The sequence below is a fragment of the Gracilinanus agilis genome, chromosome 2 (genome assembly GCF_016433145.1).
Source record: "Gracilinanus agilis isolate LMUSP501 chromosome 2, AgileGrace, whole genome shotgun sequence".
Classification (NCBI taxonomy): domain Eukaryota; kingdom Metazoa; phylum Chordata; class Mammalia; order Didelphimorphia; family Didelphidae; genus Gracilinanus; species Gracilinanus agilis.
Window position 1 is genome coordinate 122,359,602 of NC_058131.1, and position 17,875 is coordinate 122,377,476.

At 36.6% G+C, this 17,875-nt stretch overlaps 1 protein-coding gene across 2 annotated transcripts; it reads left to right on the forward strand.

Annotated features, from left to right (window-relative positions):
• Positions 1-352: 352 nt before the first annotated feature.
• Positions 353-15,781, forward strand: PNO1 (partner of NOB1 homolog). Of its 2 annotated transcripts, XM_044660697.1 has the most exons (7): positions 353-584; positions 2,560-2,709; positions 7,184-7,267; positions 7,514-7,574; positions 8,285-8,402; positions 13,967-14,037; positions 15,190-15,781. In XM_044660697.1, the coding sequence occupies exons 1-7, from the start codon at positions 378-380 to the stop codon at positions 15,255-15,257; spliced, it is 759 nt and encodes a 252-aa protein (XP_044516632.1). In that variant the 5' UTR covers positions 353-377; the 3' UTR covers positions 15,258-15,781. The 2 variants fall into 2 exon arrangements, with proteins under 2 accessions (XP_044516632.1, XP_044516633.1); XM_044660698.1 differs by lacking the exon at positions 13,967-14,037.
• The last annotated feature ends 2,094 nt before the right edge of the window (positions 15,782-17,875 follow it).

Here is a 17,875-nt window from a genome sequence, read left to right on the forward strand (position 1 = left end):
TTGGCTCTCCCGCTTGCCGTACTGCGTATCCTGCCTGCCACCGCCCCCAGCAACGAAGAAAGTTCATTTGGCCACTAAATTTAATGCCTGATCATTAATGTGATAGTCTGAGCTTCAGGCGAAAATCCACCTCTTTTATTCTCTTCCTAACCTTTGTTCACTAAATGTAAAGGTATTCCGTATAGGTTTATTTCAAGATTTCGGGTGCTGAATAGATGGAAAAACATAGGCACAGCACAGGACAGCCTGCTAGAGGACCAAAGGAAGAGGGGGTGGGGCTATCTAGTGACGTGTTGGATTTTCAAAGCGCGCCTGCGCCTTTCACCGTTCCACGTGCGGCAACCGGAAGCTTTTGGAGTAGCTACTGGTTGTGCAACATGGAAGAAGTAATGGAAACGCAAAACGCGGCGGAGGCTGAGGACAACTTCACCATGATTTTTCGCACGACTAGCAAACGGGGCAAAAAGCGGCGGGCGGAAGAGCAGCAGCTGGAGGGCCAGGATAGCGGTGGCCAGATGGATATTGAGGGGCCCATGCCCCAAAAGAAACCCGTTTTTCCTCCTTTGTCTGGGGACACATTCTCGGTATAGTTTGAAGGGGGCAAGTCGTGGCCTTATTTCTTGGATGGAGGTGGGGGGCAGCGGGTACAATGGTTGGGCTGATGAACCCGGGCAATTTAGTCCCTTTTCGGTACCATATATTTTACTCATTTGAAAACGTAAGCTTAGAAAGGGTCCATAGGCTTTTCCAGATTGCCAATAGAGCCCGAGACTTAAAGTTTAGGAGCCTCTAGTTTGAAGTGCGAATGCCACTAGGTTTGAAAATCCCTTCGTACCCCACAAACTAGGAACTATTTACGATTTTATTTGGTGGGAGTGTGTTTCACTGCTCCTCTGCATAAGCTATGCATCAAAGGGTTAATAATAGTAATAGAATCAGGGAATGCCTCTGTTTTGGGGGACTGGGACATAGGGTAATTATTTAATCGTTTGTAAAGAAGTTATACCAAAGTAACAATTCCTGCGAGTAGAGACAGGTATAAGATTGTTTTTTTCTTTAGCTGTTCTTGGCAAACCTGCATATTTAAGTAACAACTCCTGATATGGAAGAGAAATATATATTTTAAGGTCACCTTGTAACATTTTTTGTACTTTTTGAGGGAGTGACCTGAATTTTTTTCAATACAATTAGATTTGTAAGGGTTTGAATGGTTACTGGGAGAAAGACAGCATTATGTTGTTGATTTCCTGCCCCCCCCCCCTCCTCTCAATCAGCTAGGGGGTAAGGAAAACGAGAATCTGGGTCCCAGCAGGCCATTGGCAACACTAGATGGTGGATGGAGGGCTGGTTTCCATAATCTGGGAAACTTGAGTTTAAACCTCTGATTTAAATGTGTGGCCTGGGACATGTCACTTAACCTCTTAGTATTTTGGGTCCTTCTCTGGGGCTGTAAGTTTCAGGGGAAGAGCTGACCTGTACTGATAGAGAGCATTAGCTCATTGACAGTTCATCTTTAAGATTAAAAATTCAAGTTCCAGATACTCTCCCTTCCTTCTGTCTCTCCCAACCCATTGATAAATCAAGCAGTTATTATTAGTTACACAATTGAAGTTATGCAAAACATATTTCCATATTAACCATATGGCCAAAAGAACAACCAAGAAACAAAGTTAAAAAAAGTATTCTTCAATTTGCACTTAGAGTTCAGTTGTATCTGACTCTTTGACCCTATTTCGGGTTTTCTTGGCAAAGATACTGGAGCGGTTTGCCATTGCCTTCTCCACCTTGTTTTACAGGTGAGGAAACCAAGGCAAACCAGGTTAAGTGACTTGCCCAGGGTCACATAGCTAGTAAGTGTCTGAGGCCAGATTTGAACTTGAGTAGATGAATCTTCCTGACTCTAGGCCAGGCTCTCTATCCACTGTGCCATCTAACTGACCTTTGTATTTATCTGTTTTGTTGTAATCTCTTTCCTGTATAAAGCAAGCTATAGGAGGGTAAGGACAGTGTAGGATAGGCCGCACAATGGATAGCCTAAGACTGGACTGGGAAGATGATTCTTCCCGAGTCCAAATTTGGCCTCAGGCACTTACTAGCTTTGTGACCCTGGGCAAGTCACTTAACCAGAATCGCCTCAGTTTCCTCATCTATAAAATAAGCTGGAGAAGGAAATCCAAACTACTCTAGTATTTTTGCTAAGAAAATCCCAAATGGGGTCAGAGACTCAGACATGACTGAAAACCACAGAACAACATAGGACTGTCATTTAAAAATCTCTTAATACAACACCTAGCTTAGTGCCTTGCATGTACATAGTGGTCCTCAGATGACTGCATTTTTGAACCCTTCTCTGATAGCTGTCTAGTGATAGAAGCTACAAGAACTAGGTAGCTGGAACCTTCAAGAACCCAATATAACCTTTTCCACCTGTGGAGTGAGGAATAGGTTTTAATGGTTTTATTTATTTACTATGTAAAAATATAGTGTTTAATTTTTGTTTCACAATATAGATAGGGGATTACCCTTCCCTTGTTTCTCAATTTTGCATCTTTATTATAGGGTGTCCAAGGTGAAATGAGGAAAATTCCAGTGCCTGCCAACAGATACACCCCATTAAAAGAGAACTGGTTGAAAATATTTACTCCTGTTGTAGAACACCTGGGACTTCAGATACGATTTAACTTAAAGTCAAGAAATGTAGAAATCAGGGTAAGGGAAGTTTTTTCCAAATGAACATTTCTTTGTCTTGAGGCATGATTGATTTTTTTCTAATTATTATTGTTTTAATTATTTAATAACCTTTTTTCTAATTATTGATAATGTATTTTATCCTAGTTATTTTCATTTTGTATTTCTCCATTTTACTGTGGTTGTTTGGAGAGTGCAATATTCTCTAATTTGTCACCTGATGGTTTCAATAGGAAAGATGTGATTTGGAGGATCTTGTCCTGTTCTTTGTAGAATTTCTCTTTATCCTTTGCAAAATATGTTGTGGAGTTTTTTTGTTGGCACTCAAGCTTTGGATTTGTTGCTTTAGAGTTATATGATGAAACAATACTTTCTTCATTTTAACAATGAACCATCTTTCCATTTAATAGCAACTTCCTTTGCCTCTTGTGGTTTTATTAATAGCAATAATTTCAGTGCTATTGTGGTTCAGTTCTTTAGGTTGCATATAGTTAAATGTTCTAAAAACTGGTTATTAGGATCTCCTGTCCATTCTTTTTCCTACACATTCTACATTCTACATATATCCCACACAACTGTCTGGACCCTTTAAAGAGAATTTTAGAGAATTGAGGGCTGTTTTTGTTTTTGCTTTTTATCATGTCCAAAGAACTCATCCCTTGGTGGCCAACTTCTTCATGATCAGCCTTTCTTTACCTAACTAAGTTGGACAGGTGCTTGTGCTGGTATATAGCCTTCCAGAACCCGGGATAACCTCTAGTGAAGCACTTGTGACTTTTGGATGTATTTTAAAATATATAAACATTTTTCTATAAAGTATACTTTTATATTTATGTGAAGTATACTTTTAGATATATAAAATAAAATAATTTTTTCTTTCTATTGTCATTGCTAGGGTTTTGTTTTTTGTTTGTTTTTTAAACATTATTTTGAGATTGTTCTCTGGATCCTCTAGTCTCTCATAACATTGCTACCATATTAATCTTACTAGGATTATTCTGCTTTTATTGTTGTCACTCAGTTGGTAAGTGGATCCGAAAAATGGTTTATTAGGAAGAGTTGAATGAAATTGCTGTGTTCAGTCTGCTTTTGTAGCTAACCTCCTTGAAAAGGCCTATCTCTAATAAGGACCTCTATTTCCTTTCCTCTCCCTTTTTTCTTTACTCTAGTCTTTTCTCTGCCATTATTCAGCCCAAAATGCTCTCTCCAACATTTTACTGACATATGTTAATTACCAAATCTAATTGCCCTTTTCTATCCTCCTTTTTGACCTCTCTACTGTCATTGGCATTTTTGGTTACTTCTTCTGATGACTCCTTTTCCATCTTCTTTGCATCTCCTAACTATGGGGGTCCCACAGAGCTCTGTCTGGAAACTTTTCTCATTTACCTCTATACTGTTTCATGATGTGAAGGAATATTACAATAGCAGTCTCTTCAACTCTTATAGTTATCTTACTGCTTATGGTTCTCAGATCTTGTTATCTAGTCCTATTTTCTGCTGATCTCCAGTCTTGAAATTCCAACTGCCTTTCAGACTCTCAGACTGAGTATCCAGAAGACATTTTAAACACAGCATATATAAATCTAAACTCATTAACATTCTCCCCTAGACTTTCCTCCCTTCTAATCTTCCCTTGTACTGTCCAGGTACACCAAACTCCTTGTCATGCAGACTTGCAACCTAGGGTTATCTTCACCTCTCACCACCCATATCCAGTTTGTTACCAAAGCCTGTTTATTTTTACTTTTGTATCGCCTCTCTTGCTTTTCTTTCTCACTTTTGGCACTGCCCCTCATCACTTCCTACCTGGACTAATTTCAATAGCTGCTGGTTGGTGTGCCAACCAAAAATCTCCACTCCCGGCCACCCTTCGCTCAGCTGACAAGATTAGCTTCCTAAGTTCCTCCCACCTCTAGTTGAATAAACTCCCTATTACCCTGGCAATTCCCTGTACAAAGTGCTCCATCTCTTTGGTTCTGAGTATTTTCACTGACTGTCCCCATTTCAGGATTGCTCTTCCTCCTTATTTCTACCTTCTGTCTTTCATTTAAGTTCCAGCTAAAATATCAGTTTCTATTGAAAGTTATTTCCTATCCCTCTTAATTTTTCTTTCAATAAACCTTTACCTTCCATCTTAGAATCAATACTGTGTATTGGTTCTAAGGCAGAAGAGCGGTAAGGGCTAGGCAATGGAGGTCAAGTGACTTGCCCAGGGTCACCCAGCTAGGAAGTATCTGAGGACAGATTTTAACCCAGGACCTCCCATCTCTGGGCTTGATTCTCAATCTACTGAGCCACCCAGCTGCCCACCATTTCCCTCTTGATGTTTTGCAATTTGTATTTTGTAAGCTTTGTACATACATGGTAAGAAATTGGTATGTTTTTAGAAGTCAGACATACTCATATAGAACCCATATTTTCTTTTGTTAGTGAATCTGCATCACTTTTTTAAATGGAATATCACAGCACTAGACTAACATTTAGTAACTTAAATATTGCTTTCTTTTCAAGTGTGTGATTCAATTTAGAGCAGGGGTCAGCAACCTTTTTGGCTGTGAGAGCCATAAAGGCCTGGGGAAGGAGGAGGATGGAGGCAGAAGGCAGAAGGCGCTGGAATATGGGGCTGGGGCTGAAGGGCCCCCTGGGGCACATCCTGGGGCTCTGCCTGGCCTGGCAGGTCGGGAGGTGGAGCCAGATGTGGTTCAAGAGCCATACGTTGCGGACCCCTGATTTAGAGAGTAGGAGAAAAGAAAAGATGTTTAACTTGCTTTGTTTGCATGATGGATGCTCATCTCAAATGTTTTGAATACCTCATACTTCCTTGAACCCTCCTGCTTTGACTGGATTATGCTGTATTTTCTAGGCCATTATTTTTGCTGCATCTGCCAGAATAATTTTGTGAGATCTTGGCTTCCTATGTATACTCAGCCCCAGGGTTTGATTGGTGTTCTATTGCTTTGGTTCATGAGTTGTAACAGCTTCTTTGTGTTGCCTTAAGCCTACTCTCAGAAAGTATGAGCTATCTGCTTCCGTTTCTGTTAGGTGCTCAGTGGTTCTTCCACTGAGTGTGTGTGTGTGTGTGTGTGTGTGTGTGTGTGTGTGTGTGTGTGTATCCCAGTGTATTGCTTCACACCTTGACTTGTGGACCAAATACTTTATATACTCCAGGATGACTTGCTTCTTATGGTATGGCTTAATTCTGATCAGGTAGCAAGATCTATATTAATGATGGTTCATGGATAGTGAGAATAAGAGAAATTAGGGCAGAAGCAATACTTGAATTGTAAATTGGTTACATTGGGCCACTCTTCGATGCTTCAGGACTGTGGGAAAGAGCTGAATTAAAGGAGTCCAATGAAATTGAAAGTCCAGTGGCTGGTGTATCTTGGATTGACCTATCCTACCTTGAGGGGTGAGAATGTCAGCATATTGAGTGCAGCAAAAATCCTGATTTAGACTGGAATTTGTGACCCATCTAAAACACTCTTGGTGTTTGGTCCTGGGCCTCTTTTCCAGATGTCCTTATCGATGCTGTTTATGGGTGTCTGTGTAGGGATAGTAATAAACCATGCTCATTCAGAGCCCCCATGACACTATGTGCCAGAAGCTGTGGTCAGATTTAATGCTCCTTCTCCAAATTATGCCAGCTAATTTTTTCCTGGTTTCCTGTCCCCAGGGAAGGCCCCTGTGCAAATGAGCTTGTGTAACAGTTAACTGTGCTTCTATGTTTAAAGTTCTAACAGTAGAACAGGGCATTTTTATGTTCAAAGCAAACTTTATTTTGCAGAAATAAAGAAGTGCCTATTTTTTAAGAATGCACACTCCTCTGTTTGACATTGAAATCCTTTTTCAGTCTGGCTCCATCCTGCTTTTCATGTTACTATCATCTACATAATCTCTCCTCCCAAGAAATTGTTTTATTTACAGTACCTCGAGTATGACATTCCATATCCCACCTACATGCTTTTTCACAACCATCTCTTCTGCCTGAAATGCTCTCCCTCTTCATCACTGATTTTTAGAATCCCCGATTCCCTTCAAGGCTCAGTTTAAGGGCTGTATCATATAAGAATCCTTTTCTGCAGTTGTTAGTACTCCCGTGCCCCTCCCCCATTTTGTCTTTATTTTTCCCATATCCTGTGAGAAGGATAGAGAATCGACTTTGAAGCTGGGAAGAGCTGACTTCAAGTCCTGCCTCTGACAGATAGTAACTGTGACCTAAGGCCAATCACTCAGCCTCTTAGCATCCTAGGTATCTATCTTTGAGTTGCAGAGAAGGTGCTCACCAGCCTTAGTAGAAGGAAGGGATTAACTTACATGAGAGTTCCCTATGCCAATGAAAGTATAGGTCTAATCCTGTTAGCTTCTCTGTGACCATGACCCTCTCAATAGATTGAAGGCAGGGAGCATCTCCCTTTCCTCTTTGGATCCCCAGTGTTTAGGAATTATGTACACATTATTTTTCATCCCTGTATTTTGTGTTTTCTTACAGACTTGTAAGGAAACCAAGGATGTTAGTGCTCTGACAAAAGCTGTTGATTTTGTGAAGGCTTTTATTCTTGGATTTCAGGTGGAGGTGAGTGATCTCATTAATGGTAATATATCTGAACCTGAAGTTTTCATGGATTTGGGGTCCCTTGTAAGTTCCTAGTTTAACTTTATTTGTGGGTTAGGAATTTCATATAATATAACACTTGGAGAAATAACTGATTGATAAGTTTTTTTCACTTTGAGATCTGTATTTTACTTCTTTATTTCTCTTCCCTATTCTCTAGGTTTTTTTTTAATATAAAATTAACTTTTCATACTTCTACATTTTTAGGATGCACTTGCTCTCATTAGGTTAGATGATCTCTTCCTAGAATCTTTTGAAGTGACAGATGGTAAGTGGTCTTTTTCTATAGTGTTACCTTTATGAACTTTTAAAAATTATGTTTGGTTTCCTTGTATGTAAACCTGTTCATAAATATTATGCTACTTTTTTGAATTGTCTTTTAGCAGTGAGATAACAATTAAAAATAAATATTGCAGTAAAGATGGAATGTCTTCTTTCCTGCCTTTGTTCTTTCTGCTTACATTGTTCACTTAACCTGGAATGGCACCTTGCCCTTCACTTTAATCTCTTGCTATAGAAATTTTACTCATCCATTTTTCAGAGCCCAGTTCAAATGTTCAACTTCTTAGGCTATGATTCTAAGAGATCTTTTAAATTGCACTAACCATGCTCCAAGATACCATAAGCTATCTCCTGTCATTTTTTATTCAGTGTAGGCATTTCATTTCCTCCCACTTGGAGGAATGCTTTCTCTTGCCTCTGAACTCAGCACTTTGTCTATATCCTTCTTACATATTCAATTTCATGTATAATTATTTGTTGTATATATCTTATCTTCCTAAATGTATTATTAGTAAGTGTCTGATTCTTGAAGGCAGGGACCATATTTTCTGTTTGTCTCTTCTAATATGTAGAGCTCAGCACATGTACCTTGTGGGCACTTAAATGTTGAATGGATAAAAAATAATGTAATTAGATGTTGCCTAAGATTGGAATCTGTTGTGAATCTCTGCTAAACTTTTTTTTTTTTAAATTTAGTAAAGCCTTTAAAAGGAGACCACCTTTCAAGGGCAATAGGACGAATTGCTGGGAAAGGAGGGAAAACTAAATTTACCATAGAAAATGTGACTCGAACACGGATAGTTTTGGCTGATTTGTAAGTATAAAATTTCAGGAGAAAAAATTATTTTATGACCTGTACTTTTCTGGTTCAAAAGAAAAAGTTGCTTAAAAATTTTTGTTTTCATGTATTAAGTTGTTTATGGAAATGAACATTAAAGCCCAGAGTGAGATTTGTTTCATTTTTGAGGAAAATGTATATAACCATGATTCTTCCTTTTCTATTTAAAAGTCAACATTTCAAATAGCCTTAGGGGAATTTGATATGTAGGTGTTTTAAACATAAGCATCAGATTTTGTTAAAGAAAAACCCTTAAAAAATAGCTAGAAAATAAGCACCTATATTCAAAAAGAAAATGAAAGAACTTTAAAGTATTAAGCATGAACTTCAGATTAACTCTAATTAAAGTTAAAGCTGATCTACTTAGATCAGCATCTTAGTGATGGCACAAACAGATGGCACAGAGGTTATACAGTGTAATGAAACCACAAAGTAAACTGGATGATTGTGAAAAGAACATTTGCATTAAAAAATATCTTATTTAAAAATCACTTTGTTAGTTTGGGAACATGCTTCCAAGTATCTTTTGTATACTTTGGCTATCTTATAAAATTATATTTTGGTATTTAATATTTAAATAGTTTATTTAAATAACATTTATTAATTTAATTTACTTTTAAATATGTTGTATAAAATGAATCCAGATACTGCTGAATTTTAAGGGATTAGTTTAGGGAAGATGTGTAGAACAGAATTCTAGGCGCATAATAGGTACATAATATTTATTGATAAATTTTTCTAGTTTTAGTAGACAGCCTTGGAACAAAATGACAGTAACTTATATTTGCATAGTAGTACTTAATAGATTACAAAGCTCTTCCCCATATATTATCTTTTTTGATTTTCAAATTAAGTTTGCAAAGGTTATTTTTTTCTGAGTTGCTTATTTTCTGTGACTATACATATAGAAGCCACAAATAGGTGATAGGATATTAATAGTGGTGTGATGTATCAGAAAATGGTATAAAGGATATTAAAAATTACTGACTCAATAATCATCAGCAAAGGCAATCATGAGACCATAGACGTAGTCCTGAGAGGGACCTTTCAGGCTATATGGTCCAACCCTCTCATATCTTACAGCTAAGGAAACTGAGGCTAAGAGAGAGGCACACTTATGGTCACACATGATTTACAAATAAAGATTAAAATAATTGAGTTATTTTATTAATATAAAGTTGTTACTTTATATAATACTTAAGTTATATATATATATATATTTATCCTTAAGTTATAACTAGCTAGGTTGCATAGTGGGTAGAGCTGAGTTCAAATCCAACATCAAACACTTAATGGCTGAGTGACCTTTAGCAAGTCATTTAACCTGTTTGCCTAAGCTTTCTCATCTGTAAAAGATTATATCATGTCTCAGGTATGTACTTGAGATGACATTTTTAGTAGGCACTCTGTAAATGTTAGATGATATTATAGTCAGTAAACAAAGTATTGCAGTTCCTTGTGTCCTTGCCTGTAGTTCATCCACTTATGACTGTATACAAGGGAATCAGTACCTTGTATATATTTCTGGTTCTCAAGATCTCATTCTGTACGTGTTTGTAGGTCATAAAAGACATTGAAGACAGATTATGTCACCAAAGAAGTAGGAGTGTTAGTCTTATAGTGAGAATATAATAAAAGGTTAGCATTATAAGGGCCAAAATAGGAGTTTTGACAAATTAAGAGAGCAGCTTTTAATAATTTAAGTTTTAATGAGAATATTACAAGTAGAGTTGTAAATTAATATTATCCCTTTAAGCCAGAGAAAAGAAAACTTTTACAGCTTTTAACAATTAACAATTTAATTAAAATAGAGATAGTAAAAGAATATAGTATGTTAATCTTATACCCTATAAATATACCTAAAATTCCTAATAACTACCTAAAATTTCTAAAAACCCTACTTCTGTCTTCTCAGGACAGGTTCTTTTGCCTGGCACACCAAGCCTACTCTACCCTATCTATAAATGATTCACTAACTCTAAAATAATGGATAGCCACCACTCATTCCTTAAATCAGTTCTCTCTATAGCAACCCAACTGTCAGTAGCCAACAGACAGCAGATCTTTGCCTATGGGACAGACCTCCTACTCTCTAGACATCCCAGAGGCAAAAAGTCCTTTAAAGGCTAAAGCCAAAAGCCCTCTCAATAAGCTCAGGCCCACCTTTATATAACTGAACATCAACCCACACTACCAGCAACCAACCCCCAACAACCAACTCACCCCGCAGCAGCCAACTTCCTCCCAACTGCCAGCCCTCACTGATAGCAACTGCCAGCCTGCAACTTACATTTGCTCAGCAGGGGGCTCCCTGGTTTCTACTTCCTGTTGCAGTGGGCTGGTTAATCCCTACACATCTATGGTAAGAGGACCTCCAGATCCCCCGTTAAATTAAAAAAGGAATAAAGAATTCCTTTTTACAACATTTTTTTTATTCATATCCATTATTAGTAAAGTAACAAGGAAAGTTTCAAGAGAAGTCACTAAAGTCAAAGAATCCTCTGGGAAGGTTTTATGAAGGGAAAAAATTAACAGGATTAGGTTCTATGAGGTTGTAGATACTAGTCAAATGAGGGAGCCTTCAAAATGTGTTTTTGGGAGATGATCCCTCCTTAGAGTCAACCAGGTAGGGCAAGCACTCCTTTTTAGAAAGGAAACTAGGGAAACCCCTGTCCCTCATATACCCCCCCCCCCCCAATTCATTGAATACAGTTTTTAACATGTGCAAATTTTTTTTGAGGTCACGGACTTACTTTTCGTCTCTTATCCCTCATAGTACTTCATATAATGCTTTGCATATTGTATTTCTTGGATCAAATCAATATTTTCTAAGCTTAACATCAGCTATATTTCTTTATATGTTGGAGGTTTGCCTCCATTGAGCCAGAATTTTTTTTAAGTGTTTATTTTTTAATCTAATGCAAAAATATACAAGGATACAATAGTTTCACATAGGTGGAGCATTCTGAAACAATTAGAATCACGGATTGTGTTATGCATAGAAGGGCTCTAGCTAAATCTCATCTGCATTCCTGGACCAATATTTGAGGATCTGAATTTGATCACTTAAAAGTACCTTTAAAATCTTCACCATAAAGCTGGTTTTCTAATCGGTGCTAGCATTGTTAATATTTCTTTATGAATTTTGGATCCATGAGGTTTGTAGCAACTGGAACATACTGATTCTCAGTAAAATCTTTATTGTCTTCTATATTTGTAAGAGAAGATACTTAAGATTCTGAATGCTTCATAGGATCATGGATTGAGTTGGAAGTAACCTCAGAGTTTGTCTAGTGCAATGACCTCATTTCACAGATGAGAAACCTGAGACTCAGAGAGGTGAGATGACTTTCCCAAAGTCTCACAGTTGGTAAGTAGAAAGGTCAAGATTTGAAGCCAGGCCCTTCATTAAACCCAGGGCTCTTTCTACTGTATGCTGCTGTTAATTTTTAGATCTCTTGGTAAAGAATTAACTGAAAAAAGAGCATAGACTGATTCTCCAACAGTGATTTGCTGAGAAAATTGAACTTCTTTTTGAGCCTCAATGGTATGAGTACTTGTGGGCTCCTTAATTTATCGCTATTTCTTAAAGATCACTCTTAGTAGTGAGAATGGTGGTGGAAAGGGCCAAGCATTAGTTTCCAGATAGAATGAGAGTCTTAATTTGCTAGAGATCTCTAATTTCTTTTATCAGCAAACATTATATATCTTCCCTGGATCAAAAAACGTGTTTGAAGTATGTACCATGTCAGAGGCTTATATAAGTATGACTTCCTCTAGGGAGCAAGGAGTGAAGCTGTCATCACTTGAATAATGAGAGGTCAGTGCCTCCTTACCCTGGAGCCTACTTCTGTAGGACTTACTGACATGCATGATGGTATTACTTTTTGGGTCTCTGCCACCAAATCTGAGAAAATAATATCTCTACTTCTCTGTCACCATTGAGCACTCAGGTAGATTGGTATTTCTGCTGACTCGTAGGCCCCACTCCAGAAACTGTTTCTCCTTTCATTCTCACCAGTCAGAGGACTGAGACTCCCAACTCTTTCCCCCAAAAGGCATTGAATTTAAAAATATCCTTGGATAAATCACTTAAGAAAAAAAATACCTCACCCTTTTGTTAGAAAGGTAGAGAATGATGGGTATGGAATATTGTATGTGCTGCCACACCTGGTCTATATATTGATTGGTTTTGCTTATTTTTATTTTTAAAAATTTTTCTCTTAGAAGGGAAGACTTGAGTGGGAAAGGAACATAACTAGAAATAATTTTATGTAAAAATAAAGAGACATCAATACAACTTAAAAAAAGACATCTCAGCTGTCCTAGCCATCAAGTATCTAGAGATTTAGGTTTCTTACTACTAGAGCCTTAGATACCAGGCCCTTTTGGAGCCTGAATACCCATTCTGTGTGTAGGATGTCCTTTGAAAATGATTTATACTCTACTCTCACATTAGAATGAGCACTTATGAATGAGGTGATTGGAAAGCTCTTATTTCTTCTAACTAAAGATCTATGGTCCTATGATTAAGAAACCCACATGCATAAAAAGCACTTTGATTTTTCTTTTTACCCTATGATGGTGGAAGAACCCCTAGGAGCAGAATGATTTTCATTCTTGCATTCAGAGTTGTGTTGTCTTTATAGAATTTTAAGAATCTGATAGTTTACCAAAAAACCAATTGCATTTGTTTTTATAATTCATTGTAGGGGAATAAAACCATATAGCAATAGCAACATATGAGTATCTTTTAATTTTTAAAATGTATCAATACCTTTTGTTTTGATACATCAAAATGTTACTTATTCTGTTGTGTATGAGAATGCATCCTTTGGTTTTATAGTACAAAGTATTAACACTATAACCCTTCTATTTAGCATAATCTTGATTATGGTCATACAGTTTTAAAAAGTCATATTCATGTCAAGAAAAAATATATAATCATTCCTAAATATAAACAAAGTTCTTTTAAGGTTTACAAAGTCATAAACTTGTCAGGTTATCTTAGGGAAGGAAAGTGATTTGTTGATTTGTTAAATAGCTAGCCAGTATCGGGATTTTGGATTTAGGTTTTTTCCTGACTTTGTCAAGAAACCCCTTTCCATCATACTGTACTGGAACCCTTTTTTGGTTGACTTCTCTGGTGTTTCAGAGAAAAAAAGCAACAAAAATCCGTGCAAATATTGTTCCCTTCACTTTTGGGGGGTTGAGGAGAAGTTGGAGGGAAGAAGTGAAAAGCCTTACTTTGTATTTTGACCAAGATGGATACAAATGATATGGCCTGTTGAACTTTTTTTTTTTTTTTTTTTTTTTGTGGCCTTATGTTATAGGAGTTAGATGCATCATATGAATTGTTGATTACCTGAATATTACAACATACAATTACAACTTCTGTCTTTTGTGTAGATAGACAATCTATATCATGAATCTTTAATCGCTTAGATAATTTTGTAACCTAGGTCTTGTTTTTCATTAAGCTGTGTACTTTTTTAAAATCTTGTTTTTTGTTACAAACATTTCCTTATTTTGTCTTGTAGGAAAGTTCATATCCTTGGGTCTTTCCAAAATATTAAAATGGCAAGAACAGCCATCTGCAACCTCATTCTCGGTAAATGTTACTTACTTTGTTCTTTGGAAACATAGGGATGTACTAGAAATCTCTTAACTTCATTATGTGGTAAGAAAAATATTTATTAGGAAGCAGGAAGTAAAATTTAGATTAAGTTTTGGTGATATGGAAAATAATTTCTCTTCTTTTGCCTAGTTGGAGAACAAAGGGATATTTCATCTCTTTGCAGTTTAAGACTTCTTTTTGATCTTTTTCCTGAGGTCTTTACTAGGTTTCAGAAATTCAGCTCCTATCTGTTTAGGTATATACATGTTAGTAATTTATTCTCTTAAAAAAATAAAATAAGGAATGAATTGCTGAATAGTTGGGTCTGTTATAATTTACCTGCTTGCCTCCATTTTAACACTTATACAGAAACCAACTGATAAGTACATGGCACTTTTACAAAGTGTGTACATACTCATTTGAACTTCACTTTAGCCTTGGAAGATAGGTTCTACAGGAAGCATCCCCATTTTTACAGATAGAGGAAACTGAAGTTCACAATCACTTGCTAAGTCTAGTGTGATTTCCTCTATAACACCCTTCCTTTCTTGTCAGATGTCATTTTTTATAACCAAATACAAGAGCCAGATAAAACAAGGGGGGGATACATTCCCAGAACTACCATGAATAGCTGAAGCAGCCCAGTGATATAACCAATAAACACTTCCTGATTCTTACACTTGCACCACTCCCCTTGGGGGGGGGGGAACCCCTTTAAAAAGTGAAAGTGAAACTGCTGTGGGCAGGCAGACCTGTGTAACTAGAACCCTGAAAAGTAAAACTGGAATGGGGGCCCTACTGTAATATCACCACAAGTTTGTCTTAAAAATAATTATTTTAGAATTTCTCTTTATTTCTGGTACAGAATGAAACTTACATATCTCATTTTGCCTGTCTTATGGTAAAATGGTTTCAATACTATTCTAATCAGGATTTCTTGAAATTTACTGTATAGGATTGATAGGTCATTTTTTTCTAGTTTTGTATTGTATAAAACTTGTGTAATCAAGTTTTTTTTTTTTAAGTAAATTACCTTTATTTTCATTTTAAAGAGTTCTTATTTTGGGAACATAGCTTAGATTGGAACTAATTTGGTGTGCTTTTTATGTAAATTTTGTAGTCTTATATTTTTTTTTCCCTCTGTAGGAAGTCCTCCATCCAAGGTCTACGGTAACATTCGAGCTGTGGCCAGCAGAGCAGCAGATCGATTTTAATTTCAAAATCAAGGACTTCCTTTTTGAAGGTGGAGATTAGACTACAGTGAGAAGGCAGCAAGTGTTGAGCAAAGAAGCAATATTTGTTGTTAAGCCAGAGAAATCTTTTTCTATCCTCATTCAGAAACAAAAGGAAAGCCATTTTTCTACAGTTACTCTGATACCACAGACTTAAAATCTTTATATTTAAATAATATGAAAGCTATTAACTTATCTTTTTTTTTAGGTATAATGTACCTAATTGTCTACTCAGTGCTAGAGTAGACCCCCAAATGGGTTTTCCAGGCACAGGGCCTGGAGTCAGTCAGATCTGAGTTTAAATTTGGCCTCAATACATTTTTAGTTATGTGACCTTGAGCAAATCACAGCCTGTCTGCTTCAGATTCCCAATTGTAAAATGGGGATCATAATAGCACCTACCTCACAGGGTTGTTGTGAGGATTAAATGATATCTTTGTAATGCCAAGTTCCTGGCAAATTGTGTTTTATTTTAATAAATACTTTTTAGTCTCCCTCCTCTTCAATTTTGAAGGAAATTAATCTCACTAGAGAACAGTTCTGGTAGTTGGGTTCCTTCTTGAATTTTTTGGAAAGTTACTAGACCAAAGTAATATTTCGTTAATAACCAAGAAGTTGATAAGCTTATGCATACATATAGTGACTACTTTTTGAATGTTTCACAACCTTGTACCATGACCCAACAGAAATTAATCTCTTCAATTTGTAAAATGAAGAAAAAACTATCTAAAAGTTATTGAGGAAAATGTATTAAGCACTTTTCAAATGGGTTTATATTTCCAATGCTGATGTTTTAGCAATGAAAATTAAAACATGTAAGATTCATTCTCTTGGATCAGCCTTTTCTGGTGTATTGAAACTAAATCCTAACATTGAACACTCATGCATAAAAATAGTATTTTTGTTCATTTTAGTTTCAATTCAGTAAGTGAAGGAATCTTGGAAATGAAGTACCCCAGGATTTTTTTTTTTTTTACAAAAAGAAGAAAAAAGGTCCAGAGAATAGTAAAATGACTTGCTGGGAGGTCACACAGACCACTGGTGGTACAGCTGGTTCTAGAAATTCCATTAGGCTGCTTTAAGTGAGCATACTCTTGTTTGAATTCTCTTATGTTTTCCAATATAAGGAAGAATTTTACAAATTCACCTAAAACCCTACATTTAGTGTCCCAGGAAAACTTATGGGTATAAAGAATTATCAGTAACTTTCATAGGGCTGAACAATAGCCAAATGTAAATGGAATGTAAGCAAGGTAAGTTTGTAGGAAAATTTAGGATAAGGATATACAGGAGTTTGGTATAAAAGGGAAAAAATCATTAAAGCTATACATACACAAATATTGGAAGGGTTTTTGAATTGTACTGATGCATATCTCACTGGATATATTGTTTCTGAGTGCAGGAAGTAATTTAGAGTTATGTTGATGATTGAGATAATGTGATTTTCTTCCCATGTTGAAGGCAGGAAAGGCTAATGAAAAATTGGGAGGTTCTAGATGGATGAAAAGAAGACAAAAGAATTCAAGAGCTATGATATTGGGGACCAGAAGAATGTGGTGAGGAAAAGTAAGCTCCATTTTAGTAATTTCCATTTTATTAAGTTTTAGGCACATGATGTCCAAGTGAAAATGCCACATCTGAAGGTAGAGGAACTGGGCTATGATCCAATCCAATAACTTGCGTAGCATTTGGAGTTTCTAAGGTCCTCTCCAAGACCCTTTCTATAAATACAATACTACTACTTCCCTGGCCAGTTTCAAACCTAGAGACCTTAATATGTGGGTGGGATGGAGGATTGTTACACATAACTGAAATTAACTTTTTAAGGATAGCTTTTGTCTGGCTGGCCTAGAATCCATGTGAAAGTTCAGGACTTAAGTGCAATTGGTTATTTAAAAAAATTTGCTATGATTATATGAATTTTCAGAATCAATTTCTATAGTTCAAAAAAATATTTCCCTCTAGTGACAAAGAATTAGGTAATTTGATATCATCTTAGATTCTCAGTGATAAGTACCATTCCTGTCTCTGCATTCCCCAGTAAAATACATCACTTCCTTTAACATGGCTTAGAACAGTAGAGATAGTGTAGATCAATTAGTTAACAAAGATCACTTTGAACACATGGTATCAAGTTTCAAATATTTTTTTATTCATATAGTATGAAGGTTCCTAAAGATCCCACACAACATGATGTAGCATGCAGAAGAAAAACTAACATTCAACATAAACCATTCCCCCCCCCCCCCAACACAAACTAAAAAACGACCCTCCCACCCCCCAATCTCCCAGTAAGGAAATATTTGCACTATTTTCTATAACGCCAGCCAAGATATGCACAAGCAAGAGAAATAGAAAGCATTTGCTAAAATATCTGTAACAAATACTTATGTACAAAAAATTCACAAAAGACTAGTTCCCCCTTGAAGCAGAGCACATGGCAGTTGACACTGGAACAGATCAAACCACTGGCTGGGATTATAAGCCACGCACTGATCCAGAGGAAGAAAGTTACATGTAGTGGAGATTTTCAGTTTGAACATTAACATTTACCAAAGTTTGGCAACATTATCTTTTTAAATTATGCAAATTATGTAAAC